The 19,000-nt window shown below is 42.5% G+C and overlaps 1 protein-coding gene across 1 annotated transcript in view; it reads right to left on the bottom strand.

Moving 5' to 3' along the window:
• The window catches only part of LOC124722180 (dynein axonemal heavy chain 5), an 843,802-nt gene that overhangs the window by 495,416 nt on the left and 329,386 nt on the right, over nt 1-19,000 (bottom strand). The window contains exons 27-29 of the mRNA XM_047247380.1: nt 4,561-5,040; nt 429-628; nt 141-305 (exon numbers count right to left, since the gene is read on the bottom strand). Coding sequence (XP_047103336.1) covers nt 141-305; nt 429-628; nt 4,561-5,040 — 845 coding nt within the window. The remainder of the gene's footprint in view (nt 1-140; nt 306-428; nt 629-4,560; nt 5,041-19,000) is intronic.

Genomic DNA, 19,000 nt, shown 5'->3' on the forward strand with positions numbered 1-19,000 from the left:
ATTCTCGTGACATTACACATTTCTTGTATGTTTTATCCATTTTCACTACATAAATATGTAAATATTTTGGGTGTTGATATTAAATAAAAATGTGGATTCTAGTAATTAGGCGACAAACAAAAATATCTTATCAGTCCCACCTCTTCGCTTCCTTGGGCAGCTGTTTTGCTATGTCGCCGCCAACGAAGACTGCTTCAAGATAAACCCACATATTCTGGACGAGCAGCCAGCGCTCTAGAACTTCGTTGGTGTTGCCTAGATCGTGTACCCACTGTTGAATTTGCTTTCTGAAAGGAGCGTTGTACCTGGAATCAGCAGAGTAACCGTTAAGGCACACAACACAGCATATTCGCAAAGTGAATCAACGATATATGAATGGAAAGTTTCTCTTTCTCTTACGTGCATAATTAACATAACCACATACTCACCTATTAGACATCAGCGAGCCGAGGATCATGAGGCTGTCCTCGAGCTGGCCAATAGTTTCCGCTGTGGTGTCACCTCTGAGAAGTAATTCTCCGCGGTTATTAAATGTCATGAAGGTCAGCTCGTGAGCAGTCCACTCGTTAGTCACCTGACGAAGTTTTGCTTCAATGTCTTTTTCCTTCATTGCTGAGATGCATATATCCTGTGGAACGTATGCCATTGGAAGTATTAGAATTAACTAATATCCGTTCAGTCAGTGGCAAATTCTGCGAGTAGTTAATTCCAAAAGTCAACCGGAATAAATTGTGTATCGTATACAACGCCTTTTCTATATTAGTTTCTTTTCAGTAGACAAAAATTACTGTCTTGTCAGAATTTCGGTGACTACTCTTCCAGCAATATTTTCTAATTCCCTGAATTTTGATATTTTTGTGAGGTAAACGTTACAAGCGTGCAGGAAAACAATATAATTCGTAAAATAAAGAACAACCACTTTTAGGCACAATCGCAATTTTTTTCAATGCACCAAGTATATCGAGCCCTGGGGGCTCATGTTCAGGTGCTTTGACAATCTACACTGTTTTTTTTTCAGATTTAGGTTAATTCAAATGGCTCTGAGCACTATAGGACTTAACTTCTGAGGTCATCAGTCCCCTAGAACGTAGAACTACTTAAACGTAACTAACCTAAGGACATCACACACATCCATGCCCGATGTAGGATTCGAACCTGCGACCGTAGCGGTCGCGCGGTTCCAGACTGTAGCGCCTAGAACCACTCGGCCATCCCGGCCGGCTAGGTTAATTCTTGTCCTGGTAAGATTAAATTGATATGCTACAAAGTGTCACATTGCAAATATAAGTCTATAAAGCTAATACAATTTGAAAAATAACTTCCTCTTTTCAGTAGTGAATAAATGATTTTGAAGCACAGTATGAGTAAATATGTTTATGCACATACATTCACTTTTCATCTTACAATACATTTTGTAATCAGAAGTCAAAACAAGTCAACGTATTTTACATGTAAAGAAGCAGTATCACTACACATACACACAAGTAATGTTATAGCTTTGCATCTTCTTTGAAATAATTAACACATGTGTATTTGTAGAAATGCTGTATCTTTACATTTGAAATTCTTTGACTTGTTTTGGTTTGCGTTTACAAAATGTGTTGTAGAACGAGAAGGGTATATACACCGATGAGCCAAAACATTATGATCTACTGGTTAATTGCGAGTTGATCCACTTTTCACACTCATTACAGCAGCGATTCTGCGTGGCGTGGATTCTACAAGTCGTAGATAGGTTTCCAGAAGTATGGGGCATCAGATGTCTACTCACAGGTCAGTAATTCCCGCAATACGGGACGGTGGTTGGCGGGCATTCTCCTGGCACGCGGTATGTGTTCCAATTGGTACAGATCAGGTTCATTTGCTGGCTAAGACATCAATGTGAGTTCACTATCATGCTCTTCAGACCACTGGAGCACGATTCTGGCCTTGTCTCCCGGAGAGTTATGCTGCTGGAAGGTGCCATTAACATCAGAGAAGACTTCAACCATGAAGGGATGCAGGTGGTCCATAGTAATGTTCACGTAGTTCACAGCTGCCATGGTGTCTTCTAGTACTATCATAGGTCACAACAACCCCATAGCATAATCCTGCTCTCGGCGGTGCACGTTTCAAGCAGCCATTCGCCCGAGCGACGGAGTGTAAGGACCCAACCATCCACCTGGTGAAACAGGAAATGCGATTCATCAGACAGGCGACACGTTATCACAGTTGAAGGTCAGTGATACTGTGCCCACTGTCATCGTAACTGACGATAGGTCGTTGAGTCAATACGGGTACACATAGGTGGCGTGTGATGTGGAGCTCCATGTTCTACACTGGTCTTTGAACGGTGTGCCCCGAAAAACTTGTGTGTGCACCAGCCTTGTACTCTGTCGACAGATCTTCCACAGATCTCTGCCTATCCTGGATTACACAGTGGGGGATTCTCCAACCTCTACGTTTTGTGATGAGACATGGACGTCCAATACCATACCTCCCATTCGTTGTTTCAACGTTGTTCAACCACTTTCCATAGGCGCTCACTACAGTAATACCCAAACAGCTGACTAGCTTCGCCGTTTCAGAGATTCTCGTTTCCAGCCGCAGCGCCATAACAATGCACCTTTTGACAGAATCGCTTATATCAGTGGATTTCCGAATTTGCGGTCAGTACCTCTTCCACTTACATTCTTTCCTTCCTGCGTCACGTGCCCGAAACAGCACCAGGAGGCATGCAGTCTTGCGGTGGCCAGTGGTCACAATGTTTTGGCTCGTCAGTATATTACATAAACAAAATCACATATCCACTACGGGACACAGTAACTTATTTTCAATTTGTATTAGTTTTGTAAACTTATATTCACAATGCGCCACTTTGTAATATACCCCTGTAATCTTACCAGGACCATAATTAACCTAAATCAAAACAAAAAAATGTAGACTGTCGAAATACCTGAAGATGAGGCCCCAGGGTTCGAAATTCAACGTGAATTGAAATAAAATCACTTTTTATTTTACAAAATAAATACAGTCATGGAAGAGACAATGACAGAAATCGATAAAATTAAAACAGTATAATTATTTGCCATTAATTCTTCTACCATACAATTGTACGGTTATAGAAGGTTTTAATGTTATGACGCTTTTGCATAAATGAAAGAGTACTACCTCATTAACCCTATCGTGGTTGATGGAACACGTGTGTCCCACTAAAGTAAGACGCAGTTTTTAGCTTGGGATGTCTAAATCTCATATCTGTCTAATATTAGCATTTAGTGAAGCGCTGTCTGAACTTAGAGAAATATACTACGGGTGGTGGTGGTGGTTAGGGTTTAACGTCCCGTCGACAGCGAGGCCATTAGAGACGGAGCGCAAGCTCGGGTTAGGGAAGGATTGGGAAGGAAATCGGCCGTGCCCTTTCAAAGGAACCATCTCGGCATTTGCCTGAAACGATTTAGGGAAATCACGGAAAACCTAAATCAGGATGGCCGGAGACGGGATTGAACCGTCGTCCTCCCGAATGCGAGTCCACTGTGCTAACCACTGCGCCACCTCGCTCGGTATACTACGGGTCACGGGGTGGATATATATAGAAGGTTATGATCGATCAAATGGGGCGGCATGTATTTATAGGTGACACAGTGCCTCTGTGTTACGAAAATCACATCAAATCACCATCGTCTCCATTTGAAGAATGTCTGAAATAACTAATTTTATTATCTTACACATACAGTCATTGTTTTGAAACATTACTACACACCTTAGTGATTCTGCTGGTTTGTACATAATTTGTATGTCCCAGAAAACTTCATAGAATGTAGAAAACATTGGTATGTGGTATGTCAAAGAAATCTTCAAATGTTACGCTGAAAATTTCTGTGCAATATTTCATGCTCTTTCTTTTGTCAGGAGATAAAATGTGTAGTGGTACTGATTTATTTGTTACACTTTTCTCCATAATTGCCATCCCGTTAAAATTAAAAATTTAACTCTGGAGATCCTAAGTTATATCAAAAAATGGATCTAGTTAGGTCCGTGGGACGCTTATGTCCCACTCCACCGATTTTCAAAACCAGTCAGCTTAAAATTTTATCCGTAGTGGAAGTGTATTATTTATAACAATGGAAGACAGTTTTTGACCTTAAATTTTTCAAATATATGCTAAATAAATTTTAACAACGAAAGAGTTAGCCGTAAGTTCGTTGCTTACGACTTCGTATATTGTGCTGGAAATTTAAATATTAAACTTTTGATTATTTCTGTGATTCTTAAACAAATCGATAAATACTGGAAATATTGCTCATTTACTACAGAATTACTTCAAAAAATTCTGTAAAATAACAGCTGTTCCCAAGAAGTGAACTGAATACTAAATAACGACTCCAGTCGTAGACTGAAATAGCAAAGCTAAATCTGCAAACTGCCTCTTCTGTCCTCATATGTTTATTTTCTGTCATTTGATAACGGTTATCATCTTATGACCCAACTGGCTTGCTTAGTACTAAACATAGCACACACTACGCTATGTAATAAAATACAAGATAGAATCAACTACAGTATACTGAATGATTTTTTTACCTCAATATCTTCCTTGTTTGGAAGAAGAGGCGCTTCCAGTATATTTTTCAGACAAAATCCTTCGCTGTCGAGCTCGAAGTTATATTTCGTGACTTCCATAATTCGTTGCCAGTGCCTGGGCTTCATCGCCTTGTTGGCCATCAGTTCGAGCAGAGGACACATGTCGTTGAAATCGTCGACGGTTTTCTTGAGAGCGTGGAATGCTGGCCATTCTTTTAGGCCCTTGGGTAGCTTGCGGCAACGGTTTTGGAATTCCATAAGTTCGTTATTGATCTCCTCAATGTTGACTTCGACCCACGGGATGTCGTAGTAGCTGCTGACGCGATCGATGACGTCATTGTACAGCTTGTAAAGCTTCTGCAGCAAGTTGAGCTCCTTGCGGATCTGGCCCAGCTCGGGATAGTCCGTGGTGGGCAACCCGAACAGCTCCTCACCGCTCTGGTACGTCTGCAGTTTGCGCCACAGTCCGTCGAAGCGATTCTGCCGTACATAAATTGAGAAGTTCACAGAAATTGCCATACATTTCAGAATCAGTCTCAATATAATAGTTTTCGATATGTGACCGTACAATATGTTTGATATGGAACAACTATTCTGCTCCTATAGTGGCTGAAAAGTTGATGCATATTGCAACATGGGACGATCACATCTCAACGGCAGAAGAAGCATGTCATATCATCTTTCAGTACAAAATTTTTCGCATGAGCAAGTAAATTTCTTCAAGAATCAGGAAGAGTGTCTTCCACAAAACAAGAAATAACTACGAAAACGAATCAATACAGCACAGCAATAATCAATTTACACTAACAATGAGTGTGTTGTTACCATTGCAGTTGCATAACATGCGTGTCAGCATCGCGAAAACTTGCTACAGTGGTACTTGCAAAATGGGCGATACCATGAGAGAAGACAGGTCCGTTTGGTCGAGTAGTGTTAAGACATCAATGGTATAGTGATATAATACACTCATGTTCAGAACAAACAGAAAACCTTGAATGACTGGAAATAGGATGTTCATATTAACAGGTCATGTACATTAGTATGTTCTGCAGAAGTGATTAGCATTTCAGTCACCTCAGTTCAGCATGTATCCCGTTGCCTAGTAGGCGCACGGTTCGCCAGGAGCCATGATCGACTCGTGTAAGGCGCAAATGGCGTCCTGTGATATAGCCATCCAATGCTGCAGTCACCTGGTTCCAAAGAACATTTGCAGTGGTTGGCACTTGTTCACGTCACTGCACCCGTCATTTCATGATATCGCGCACATTTTTGATTGGCGACAAGTCTGGTAATATGGCGGGACAGTGCAAAAGGCTACCATCCTGTGACACCAAGAAGGCACGTGTTCGTCCAGCAACATGTGGTCGTGGGTTGTATTGCTGAAAAATGGTGTCTGGGATGTTGTCCAGAAAGGGTATGGCAAGGGTCACAAGATGTCATTACGTGGGTCATACTGGTCACAATGTCCTGGATACGCCGCGTTCCCTATCTGTGGCGAACTAAAATGCGGCCATCATTTTCAAACAACAGAACCTGGCCTCATCCTAAAACACTATATGATCCCATTCCTGTCCCCAGTGACATTCATTTCATACAACATTGCCGTCTAGCATTTTTCTGCACATTCGTCAAAGGTAGGCGGAGAAATGGTCGACGCGCACGCAACCCATGCCGTAATAAACTGGGACGGACTGTCACCCCTTATAATTCACGATGTGCTACACTGTTCACTGTTGCTCCAGAGTCGAGAAAGACGTCGATCTGTGCTGCAATGCCGTTCGGGTGAAGGGTCGATCTTCTCTGGGGGTGGTCTGGGTGGTGCGACCGGACCCATCTCGTCGTGTTCTACTGGCTTCTGTGAACCATTCTGCACAAACTCGTTGTACTGCCGAAGCGTTTCATCCCACCCGATCTGCAATTTCCCGGATGTATGCATCACATTCTCTCATGAAAATAATGCGCCCTCCTTAAATTTGACTGTACGGTTCGCGCATACGTCTGTGATGCATCTAGAGGTGTACATGTTCCACTTTTAACCCGCCCATGCTTGCCCGGTGGCCAGGCGGGCAGGCCGCCACGCGTTGTCAACAGAACGGGCAGGCTGCTTCACTCCCAGCCAAGCCAAGCAGAACCCAACTCGGGCAGGCTGCGGGAAACTTGCTTGCCTGCCCATATTACTGCTGAGCTGCGCTACGCAGCCGTTTAGTCTGCGCGCTTCATTGTCGTACTATGAACGTCAATTAAAAGTTTTTATTTTACCTGAGCACCAAAAGACAAACCCTAACATTATATATATATTAATTTCAGGTCAAAAAATATTGAGTTTTATTTGTACATTCTTCCTTTACGCGTATATTTCGGGCTTATTATCTATATAAATAAAAATGAATTGCCAAATGCGTTGATAAGCGTAAAACTCGAGAACGGCTGGACCAATTCGGCCATTTTTTTTCTGTGTTCGTAATTCTCAGGACAAGGTTTTTAAGAAATAAAATTTTTCGAAAATCGACCGAAAAATTGGAAAATTTGAGAAAAACTGAAAGTGTGTTGTCATTGTGTCCGTGTGTTTGTCTTCCATACAATCTTGATGAAATTTTGCACATTATACCTTGAAACCAAGAGGAAGGTCACAGTCTACTTAAAATTTCGTAGGGTGCATGGCAGAGGTTGTTACTTTACCTAATGGAATTCGACAAATTGTACGTTTTTATTCCGATCTTGATGAAATTTGGCATACTTGATATTCAAAGCAGGATGAAGGGTGCTGTCTGCTTAAAATTCTGAATGGTACATGGCGGAGGGTACTTTACTTACACACTTCCACACCAACCTACAGTTTCATTCCGATCTTGAAGAAATTTTGCACACTTGACCATCAAGAGGAACATTACTGTCCACATAATATTTCGGACAGTGCATGGAATAGAGTACCTTACAAAAGATTTTGACATCGTTTGCGGGTTACCATGAAATCCTTCTCCCTTTATACTGCTAAATGGTCTCAGGTCCTTAGCACACATTTCGACGCCCTTTTCGGCCACTAAATCTTTGTCCTCTTTCAAGATATTTACGGAGTGAGGGAACTGCTTGTCAAATTTGCACACATGTCGTAACATACTCGAGGTTCCTAAATAAGTACTTAAGAGCTTTTTACATAGTTTTCATTGAGATACACCTACCGATTTATTTGAAGCGGCCTCATAAACACACGAAAACGTTTCCTATGGGGCACTTGTGCTCTGTTTCGTTACCAGCATGTATTCGCCAGTTGTCAATTTTTTTTCAGTCTCATTAAAGTCCGACCTTTTCATTGTGCTGCCCCCACCGTTGCGATATATGTACTGCGGGCTAACTACCTGGCTACTCTAGTCACGGTAGCTTGACAGCGCAACCTGTTGTCAGGCGCAGCAAGCTGAGCGGGTCCCGTGGAGCTTGGCAGGCCTGCGGGAACCCAGGTAGTCCGGGCTTGCGGGAGCCCAAGTCGGTCGCATTACCCACTATGCCTCAGTACATGCGTACTCTTGTGTTTACGTCGCGGCAGGCTGACCTGCATGAATGGTTGCAGAAGAGCTAGGGGCAAGCAGGCTGCAATGGGAATTCGTACACCTCTGGATGCATCCTGCACGTCTGCTGAAATCACAGGGTTCCATTACATTCGGTTTATAGCAACAACGAGAGCCACGGGCACATTTTACAGGTAGGTGATGTTGCACCGCGATATCGATGTTGACCTTGAACCCGTCGGTCGACATGGTTCTAGTGCTAATCATTTCTGCAGAACATACCAATGTACATGTTCTAGGAATATGAGCATCGTATGTCTAGTCGTTCAAGGTGTTCTGTTTTTTTCTGAACATGAGTGTAGTTCACTTTGTACAGAAGATTACATGAGGTGATACATATATGATTGCTACAGTAAGACCACGTCCGACAACCTGTCCCGTCCTTGTCAAGTTGGAGCTGTAAATATGTAAATGCCCGTATATACGAATGACATGGGGTGATCAAAAAGTTTCCGTTTGTGGTCATTGCTGCAGCGTATATGCAACGTAGCGCGACTGTGATGTATGTATATAAGCACCAACATGTAGGCAAGGGATTAGTATGGTATTCGCATGTTTCAGAAGTGCAAGTGGTAAATGCAGAAATGTGATCTACACTGAGGTTGCAAAAGTCATGGGATACCTCATAATATCGTGTCGGACCTCCTTTTGTCTGGCGTAGTGTAGTAACCAGAGGTGTACAATTTCCCCTTGCAGCCTGCTTGCCCCTAGCACCTCTGCAACCATTCATGCAGGTCAGCCTGCCGCGATGTAAACACAAGAGTGCGCGTGTACTGAGGCATAGTGGGCAATGCGGGCGATACGGGCTCCCGCAAGCCCGGGCTACCTGGGTTCCCGCAAGCCTGCCAAGCTTCACGGGACCCGCTCAGCTTGCTGCGCCTGACAACAGGTTGCGCTGTCAAGCTACCGTGACTAGAGTAGCCAGGTAGTTAGCCTGCAGTTCATTTATCGCAACGGTGGAGGCAGCACAATGAATAGGTCGAACTCTAGTGAGATTGAAAAAAAATTGACAACTGGCGAATACATGCTGGTAACGAAACAGAGCACAAGTGCCGCATGGGAAACGTTTTCGTGTGTTTATGAGGCCGCTTCAAATAAATCGGTAGGTGTGTCTCAATGCAAACTATGTAAAAAGCTCTTAAGTACTTATTCGGGAACCTCGAGTATGTTACGACATATGTGCAAATTTGACAAGCAGTTCCCTCACTCCGTAAATATCTTGAAAGAGGACAAAGATTTAGTGGCCGAAAAGTGCGTCGAAATGTGTGCTAAGGACCTGAGACCATTTAGCAGTATAGAGGGAGAAGGATTTCTTAATTTAGGGCAGACACTGATCGACATAGGTAAAAAATATGGCTTAGTTGATATTAAAAATGTTATGCCTTCCCGAGTGACAGTAGCTAGGAAAGTTCAAACCTTAGCTGATAAAGTGCGCAGCAAAATGCTCCCAGATATAGTGCATGCGATTCGTTCTGGTATATGTGCCAGTACAATTGATCTATGGACAGACAATTACAAAGAGGTGCATTACATGTCCGTGACAATGCATTACATAAATTCAGACTGGCGTTTGAATAAATATGTACTAATGTGCTCTGCGTTTCCTGACTGCCCAAAAACTGGCTCGAATATTCGAAACGAGTTGGAAGATGGCTTAGAAACTATGGGTGTTTCTCGTGAAGACATTGCCAAAATTACGTTTGTCACAGACCAGGGCAGTAACATTGTCAAAGCTCTCGAAGTATATCAGCGTCTTCCATGCATGGCTCATAGTATAAACACAGTCTTGAAACATGTTCTGAGCGAACAGTTTTTGAAAGAAAATGTTCCAAATATATTAGCCATTCTTAATACAGTGCGGGCTACGGTTTCGTACTTCAAGAGAAGAGGTCTCTGTGTGAGACTGAACTCATCTTTAAAGCAGTGGGTTTCAACTCGTTGGAATAGTTATTTTGACATGCTTGTATCAGTCCATTCTCAGATTGATTCGGTGAAGGCTGTTTTACATAATGAAGGTGCCTCTGATAAGATGCTGGGTTATGACCACCATATAACTGGCCAGCTTATAGAATTTCTTAAGCCGTTTAAAGAAGCCACAGTTGATCTAGAGAGTGACAAGGATCCAACCCCACATTTAGTTCTACCGTGGTTTTATGCCTTAAAAACTCACTGTACCGTACGGGATAACGATGAAGAGGTTTGTAATTTTATTCCATCTGAATATTATAGAACCACTTGTGAAATATGTATGTTGAGAAAATGTATTTTCAGGACATGAAACCTTTGAAACAAGCCGCTGATGCCTTCCTAGAACAGAAAATGTTCGTTAGTATGTTGCATAAAATTGCAACGTTTATGGTGGCTAACTACCGCACATTAAGAAAGTTAACCGAGGATGAAAAAATTGAAGTTTACCAAGCAGCACGACAGATGTGTGCTGAAGGTAAGCTCCTAAGATAATGCATATATTCTTCATCTACATGTACATGGTTACTCTGCAAGCCACACGCAAGTGCTTAGTTGAGGGTTCATCGAACCACTTTCAACTTATTTGTCTCCTTTTCTCGAATTTCGCGCGGGATAGAACACCTACAGCACTCCGTCTGAGCGCTGCTTTTTTGTATTTTATTCTGATGATCATTTCTTCCAATGTATATGGGACTCAACAATATCTCTTCGAATTCGGAGGTGTAAGTTGGTGATCGAAATTTCATATATAGATCGCGCCACGTCAAAAAACGCCATTGTTGAAATGATTACCACCCCAACTCTTGTGTAATTTCCGCGACACTCTTTCCCCTGTTTTACGATAATACCAAACCAGCTGCCCTTCTTTAGACTCTTTCGACCTCTTCCGTCAATAGTAAGGCTCTCCAACTTCGTAGCAATGCTCCAAAAGAGTGTTTTGTCATTAAAACGCCTACAGCATTTTCTGTGTGTCCATTCCTATTTAAGTAGGTCGTAATTGTAATCAGAGGTATTAAGTAGAATCTACAGCCTTTAGATTTGACTGGTTGATCTTGTAAACGAAGTTTAACGGACTTAGTTTAGTACACACAGGGATAACCTCGCTCTTGTCATTATTTATTGCCAACTGCTAATTTTCACACCAAAAATATATACCTTATTTAAATCGTCCTGCAGTTAGTTTTGATCTTCTGGTGACTTTACAGGACGATAAATGATAGCATCATCTAAAACCTATTATAATTTCAACTATGTGTAGTACGATCTTCATATTATTCTGCAAATATTAATTGGAACCTGTACAGTTTCAGTACAAGTGCCCAATCACAGCATCCAAGAAACAAATCCAGGGCCGTATAAAATGGCGAAATTTGAGGACTGGGCAGAAGAGCCTCCTCTCCTACATGATGAAGTCAGCAGATACTTGCAAGAACACTGTGTGAACGAGGGAGATATTCTACAGTGGTGGAAAAATAACTCCCAACGACTTCCTCGACTTGCGTGTGTGGCAAGAAAAATATTAAATATACCAGCCACTAGTGCGTCTAGTGAGAGAATTTTTAGTTGCGCTGGAAACCTAATTAGCGAAAAACGATAACGTCTTAATACAGACAGACTTAACGATCTCGTCATAATTAATTCAAACACTAATCAGCAGACACATTGAAAATACAGTAGAACATTAAATTACAATTTATTTTGTTGAGTTCCACACACATTGCAAAATGTAATTTTATTCTTGTATTTCTATATTAAGGGGAATCCCACATGCAGAGTCAAGATGCTGAAAACCTAGACACTACAAATACTCCTAAAATGAAGAGCGTCTTTTTCCATGAATGTATTGTAGTAGGAATATAATGGAAACTCTGAGCCACTCTCCACAGCGTCTGTATCTGCGTCATGAGGATTCAGACTCGTCGTTTAGGTATGTGTTATGAGGGTCTAGAGTCGTCGTTTAGATTTGCATCATGCAAGTAAACACTCGTCGTCTTAGTCTGCATCATGATGGTCCGAAATATGGTCCCTCATGATGCAAACCTAAACTACAAGTGTGGACTCTCATGACGCAAACGTAGGAGCCGCGAAAAATGGCTCAGGGTCGCCATTGTATTCCCAGTACTATAGTTTTTAGACGAACTGGATACGAAACAAGTCCTTCGATTTTGTTAAAATGCATTTTGGCAATTTAGAATGATTTTTCCAACTTCGAATGAATTCACAGAACCAGTAAAATACATCCTGGAAACGTAGTTAAATATTTATATAATTGGTGTCATACTTGGCTGAAACATACTAAAGTTAAAGAATCTAGACTTCCAAAATCTTAATTTGGTTCTCATTGCAGTACAGTGGTTAATAGGGGCGTAGATAATTTATTCTTCTGGGGAGGTGACCAATCTTCTTTCTGGGGGGTGGAGGTTCACTTCTTTAGTACAAATATCCATCCGTTGCGGTGTTGAAAAGTGCAGCACAGACTGCATTGCGTTGCCTGGGCATTTATTTATTCCATACTCTCGTAGTCCATCTTCCCTCCCGTATTTTCTCTCTATCCATTTAGTCCTCTCCCACTATGTCTTTGATCACCTCCACCCACCCCCCCCCCCTCCATTCCCCATCCCTTGGCCGGCCGAAGTCGCCAAGCAGTTCTAGGCGCTACAGTCTGGAACCGCGCGACCGCTACGGTTGCAGGTTCGAATCCTGCCTCGGGCATGGATGTGTGTGATGTCCTTAGGTTAGTTAGGTTTAAGTAGTTCTAAGTTCTAGGGGACTGATGACCTCAGAAGTTAAGTCCCATATTGCTCAGGACCATTTGAACCATTTTTGAACCCATCCCTTGGCCCATCTCCCCCCCACCCTCTATCCTTCTCCTCGTCCTCTCTCTGCTGGATTCCGCCACCTCAGTTCATCTCTTCTTCACCTATCTATGAAAACTCATATATATCTGTCAACTTTTGTGGTGATCAGTGAATCAGTGTCAAAGTTTATTGCTAGGTAGCATTTATTGTAATACTTTTTGATACGCAGCATTGATAGTTTTGTTTTCTGATGCGTAAACAAATGAAGTTGAAGGTGTCCCGACAGGGCAATATGCGACATACAAATAGCCATGTGAAAAACATGATTTTCAAGATTGATGCCACAAACATATAACAACTGCCCCTGCGATTTATCTATCGACATGGCAAATGTAAGCTGCACTGGAAATTATAACCGTTTAAAGTCGAATGGCATGTCGGTCGGAATCTTAGTGATATTGGAATCAAACTGTCCTCACCTTTGTACTTTCCTTTTAAAATTGTGGCTTCGATTACGTTGTTCTTTAACTTCTTCCCCGCAAGCCGGGTGCCATTACAAAGACGTGGCTGGTTTACCTTTCGCAACATGATTGCCGATCCGACTTAATTACAGATTGGGAGGCGGTAATCCGGGGAAATCCAGCGAATTTAAAAATTCCGTAGGATAGTTGACTACATCATCTTGGTTAGTAACGGAATAAACCGACTGGTATGTCAGCAATTCGCCAGGTGTCATATTTTGAATCTGAAAATTCATTTCGTTAACATCAAGGTTTTTGCAGCCAATATAACACGTTCACTCAACCAAAAATGGTTTGCAACTGTTAAACGACATTTGCTGTGCGCGAATTGTCCAACACGATGACTGTGAATGTGTCAGACAGCTCTCAAATTTCAAAAAGATCATAGACATTTCGTTTAAAAGAAATGTATATGATCTTGAAGAGAGTACCTTACAAAAGATTTTGACATCGTTTGCGGGTTACCATGAAAGTTCACTATGTACGCATGTTTCCATGGAGAAGGTTTTTGAATATTTACATGTGTATATATATATATATATATGTACTGTCCGAAATATTATGTAGACAGTGATGTTCCTCTTGATGGTCAAGTGTGCAAAATTTCTTCAAGATCGGAATAAAATTGTAGGTTGGTGTAGAAATGTGTACGTAAAGTACCCTCCGCCATGCACCATTCAGAATTTTAAGCAGGCAGCGCCCTTCATCCTGCTTTGAATATCAAGTGTACCAAATTTCATCAAGATCGGAATAAATACGTACAATTTGTCGAGTTCCGTTATGTGAAGGAACCTCTGCCATGCACCATATGAAATTTTATGTAGACTGTGACCTTCCTCTTGGTTTCAAGGTATAGTGTGCAAAATTTCATCAAGATTGTATGCAATACAAACACACGGACACAATGAAAACGCACTTTCAGTTTTTGTCAAATTTTCCAATTTTTCGGTCGATTTTCGAAAAATTTTATTTCATAAAAACCTTGTCCTGAGAATTACGAACACAGCAAAAAAAATTTAGCCGAACTGGTCCAGGCGTTCTCGAGTTTTACGCTTATCAACACATTTGGCAATTAATTTTTAATTATATAGATAAGAAGCCCGAAATATACGCGTAAAGGAAGAATATACAAATAAAACCAATATTTTTTTTACCTGAAATTAATACACATATATATATAATGTTGGGGTTTGTCTTTTGGTGCTCAGGTAAAATAAAAACTTTTGATTAACGTTCATAATATGACAATGACGCGCGCAGACTAAACGGCTGCGTAGCGCAGCTCAGCAGTAATATGGGCAGGCAAGCAAGTTTCCCGCAGCCTGCCCGGGTTGGGTTCTGCTTGGCTTGGCTGGGAGTGAAGCAGCCTGCCCGTTCTGTTGACAACGAGCGGCGGCCTGCCCGCCTGGCCACCGGGCAAGCATGGGCGGGTTAAAAGCGGGACATGTACACCTCTAGTAGTAACTCGACGTGACGTGGTCACAACAAGTCGTTAGAAGTTCGCTGTAGAAAAATCAAGCCGTGGTGCCTCTATAGCCGTCCATAATTGCAAAAGTGTTGCCGGTGCAGGATTTTGTGCACGAACTGACCTGTTGATTATGTCCCATAACTGTTCAATGGAATTTATATCGGGCGATTTGGATGGTCAAATTATTCTATAGAACTGTCCAGAATGTTCTTCAAAACTTTCACGCACGATTACATCATTTTTTTGGAGGGGAGGGGGGGGAGTTTGGTTGGGTTGTTTGTGGGAAGAGACCAAACACCATGGAAATCACGGAAAACCTAAATCAGGATGGCCAGACTTTGTTTGCGAACATGAAGCCCATGAATGACTGCAAATGGTCTCCAAGTAGCCGACACAATCATTTCCAGTCAATGATCGGTTCAGTTGGACCTGAGGACCCAACACATTCCATGTAAACACGGTCCACACCGCTATGGAGCTACCACCAGCTTGCACAGTGCCTAATTGACAAGTTGGGTCCATAGCTTTGTGGGATCTGACCCCACACTCGAACTCTACAATTAGCTTTTACCAACTGAAATTGGGACTGATCTGACTAGGCCACGGTTTTCCAGTCGTCTAGGGTCCTACAGTATTGTCACGAGCTCAGGAGAGGTGCTGCAGGCGATGTCGTGCTGTTGGCAAAGGCACTCGCGTCGGTCTTCTGCTGCCACAGCTGATTAACGCCAAATTTCGTAGTAGTGTCCCAACGGATACGTTCGTCGTTCGTGCCACATGTCTACTGCTATTTCACTTAAAGTTGCTTGTCTGCTAGCACTGACAACGATACGTAAACGGAGCTGCTCTCGGTCGTTAAGTGAATGCTGTTGACCACTGCGTTGTCTGTGGTGAGACGTAATGCCTGAAATTTAGTATTCTCGGTGCACTTTTAATACTGAGGATCACGGAATATTTAATTCGCTAACGATTTCCGAAATGCAATGTAAAATGCGTCTAGCTCCATCTACCATTCCGTGTTCACAGTCTGTTAATTCCCGTCGAAAACCTTTTCACATGAATCATCTAAGTACACGTGACAGATCCGCCCTACACTGCCCTTTTATACATTGTGTACGCGACTCTACCGCCGCCTGTATATGTGCATATTGCTATCCCATGACTTTTGGCACGTCAGTGTATGGTGATGTTACTACCAAATACTTCCAAATAGGACCAACGTCGTTTTATTCTCTTCTTGGCTTCCGAAGAACAAAGACAATCACAGGTAGACGTCCACCAGAGAATGAAGACTGTGTATGGGGCAGCATGTCTGTCAAAAATCAATGTAGTGGAGTGGTGTACCAAGTTCCGTGTTGATCAAGATTCGACACAAATGCCGGCCGATGTGGGTGACCAGCATCATCCATTGCTTATTGATTTCAAAGAACCTGGCGTCTCCATCAGTGGAGAATGTTACTGCCCAACGCTGGAGAAATTACGGCGTGCAATTAAGGCGACAAGGTGTGTTACTGCTTCACGATATCGCACGTCAGCATATCACAAATACTCGAGCAACCGTTTTGTAATCCTAATCTCTCCATATGCGATTATCATGCCGTCAGTTCTTTAAAGAATGCCTTGAAGGTTCGACGATTGTTGTTGGATGAGGATGTGCAGCAGGCAGCTACAGACTTCTTCACGCAGCAGGACACTGTGTTTTATCAAACGGGTATCTTCAATCTGGTTCGGCGGTGGTATGATTGCCTCAATGCTCACGGTGATTGTTCCTGATTGGCATACCGATTCTGGACTGCACGGTCTTCCAACGGAAACATTTTGATCGCCCTTTACATGCTATATTTGTTATTCTTTCATTTTAATACCAAGGCATGTACAATAGCCTTGTAAAAGTGATCTACGGATGAATAAAACTACTTCTACCACTACCACTACTTCTGCGATCGATCAACCAACTCTCACGCAGCCGAGCGTATGTAGCAGGTATACTGGCGCATACGCTTGACTCCTTACGGGTGGAACACTATTCTCTATACGGCTCTCCGGCCAGGATAACGTAATGCGTCTTGTCTGAGAGGAAATTTTCGAACCAGTCGCAAACATGGTTAGATATCTATAGGAACGTATTACCTTTAGAATGCGTCGATGAGGCACTGAATCAAAAGCTTTTCGATAATCTAGAAACGCAAAGGCAGGTTGGTTCCCTGTATGCATAGCACTGAGTATAGGTCCCTACTAGATGTAAAGATTGTTTCGGAAGCGATGCTGATGGTTCAAATGGCTCTGAGCACTATGGGACTTAACTTCTAAGTTCATCAGTCGCCTAGAACTTAGAATTATTTAAACCTAACTAACCTAAGGACATCACACACATCCATGCCCGAGGCAGGATTCGAACCTGCGACCGTAGCGGTCGCGTTGTTCCAGACTGTAGCGCCTAGAACCGCTCGGCCACACCGGCCGGCGCCATGCTGATGTTGGAAGGGTTTTGTTATTGCTAGGTCAGAGTATCCCCTAGGATTCTGATACAAACAGATGTAAGTGATATTGGCGGTTGTTCTTCTGAATGTCGAACATGTAAGAATTGTTCTTCAGTGCATTTCGTCGGATAAAAAAGTACAGCCTGGTGACAAGTCAACGTACTTCTTTTGCTAAACAGCCTTCAATCCTTTGAAACAAATGGGCTACACAGTGCTGAAAAGCCTGTGGATTCAGACGGATAGGCATTGCAGACTATATTCTTGGTAGCTAAGTAAGTCCTGTTTTTAATTCCATAAGTTTCATGCTTTTTCGTTCCTATTGAAATGTTATTTTCTCTGTAGATTTGTGATTGGAAAGAAAGACTATGCTTTGTTTATTATCAATGCTCTATCTTTCCTAGCTTTCATCCCATGTCATGAGGTAAGTAATTATTCTGCGTGTGTTCTCGCCCAAATTATGTCACTGATGACGTCATCAATGAGTAGTGGGTGCTTACCCACCGTCCTTCCCTCCCCTTCTGATAAAGACCAAGTGCAGGAATTCAAATTTAGGCGGGAAACTAAAAAAAAAAAAAATGCCCAACAGCTCTAGTATCTTTTCTGTGGAATGATGGTTGTTGTTCTAAGTATAAATTAGCGGGAAATCCAAGATGATGCATTGTCATGCTGGCTGACTTGGAATAATGGCCTGGCTCTATGATGTCACGATCTAAGACTTGGAATACAAGCTCCAGCCTAACTACGACGTCAGAATTAAGGATGTGTGTCCTGGAGTGGGAGATGGTGATCGAAAATGGTGACCAGGTGTTATACTGGTGCAGCTCTATGGCGTTACAATCCAGCTCAGACCTGTTGGGCCATTACTCTAGTAAGATGTTGTCATTTTTTCACTGTCTCTGTTTACCATGCCATTGACAGGCTATGTTTCAACTTGTGTATAAGTATCACTAAATGTGTATTGGACGAAAATTGAATAGCAATCCCTTAGAAGTAAAAGTAGCAGGACATGACAGAAAATTCTGTCGGCATGCGTGTGGGACTGGCCAGTCACAAGCCTTCTGCACTACTTGCTGAAGCATTTATGTGAATCATATAACTGGAGTCTGTTTGTGGAAACATGAATCTTTCCCCTTGCGCTGTGAGAGCGTAGTGGAGGCTGTTGACTGCACATTACACCGACTAGATTGCGTAGGACTCTGATGGTGATTGTGGTTCAGTTTTTCGTCTTGAAATGTTGTATACAAATACAGTATTGACAACTATTCTCATAGAAAATATCGTACTTTCCCAGCATGTGTATTAGCTTAATTTAACATGGCAACTATTTAAGTTTTAAACAAGTATAAACGTGTTTAATTCCCAAATGCCATTACTAAATGCCTGAAACATGTAAGTTCAAATGTTTAATGGCTGTATGTCCCCCAACCTCCTTGGGCATATCACTGCAGAACTCCTCGATCCCAATGGCAGCGGCCACTTTAAAGTCCTTTTCACCATCTCTTTTGCCCCCCCCCCCCCCTCAGCTTCCCACTCTGTCGCCCCTCCCAAGGTCGTTCACAAATACCTTCCGTGCAGACTGGTATGCCTACCAGAAATCCATCAACACCCAGGTCAGAAGCCAGCCCCTTCCCTTCCACTATCCTGA

This window comes from Schistocerca piceifrons, chromosome X, assembly GCF_021461385.2.
Source record: "Schistocerca piceifrons isolate TAMUIC-IGC-003096 chromosome X, iqSchPice1.1, whole genome shotgun sequence".
In the NCBI taxonomy this organism is placed as follows: domain Eukaryota; kingdom Metazoa; phylum Arthropoda; class Insecta; order Orthoptera; family Acrididae; genus Schistocerca; species Schistocerca piceifrons.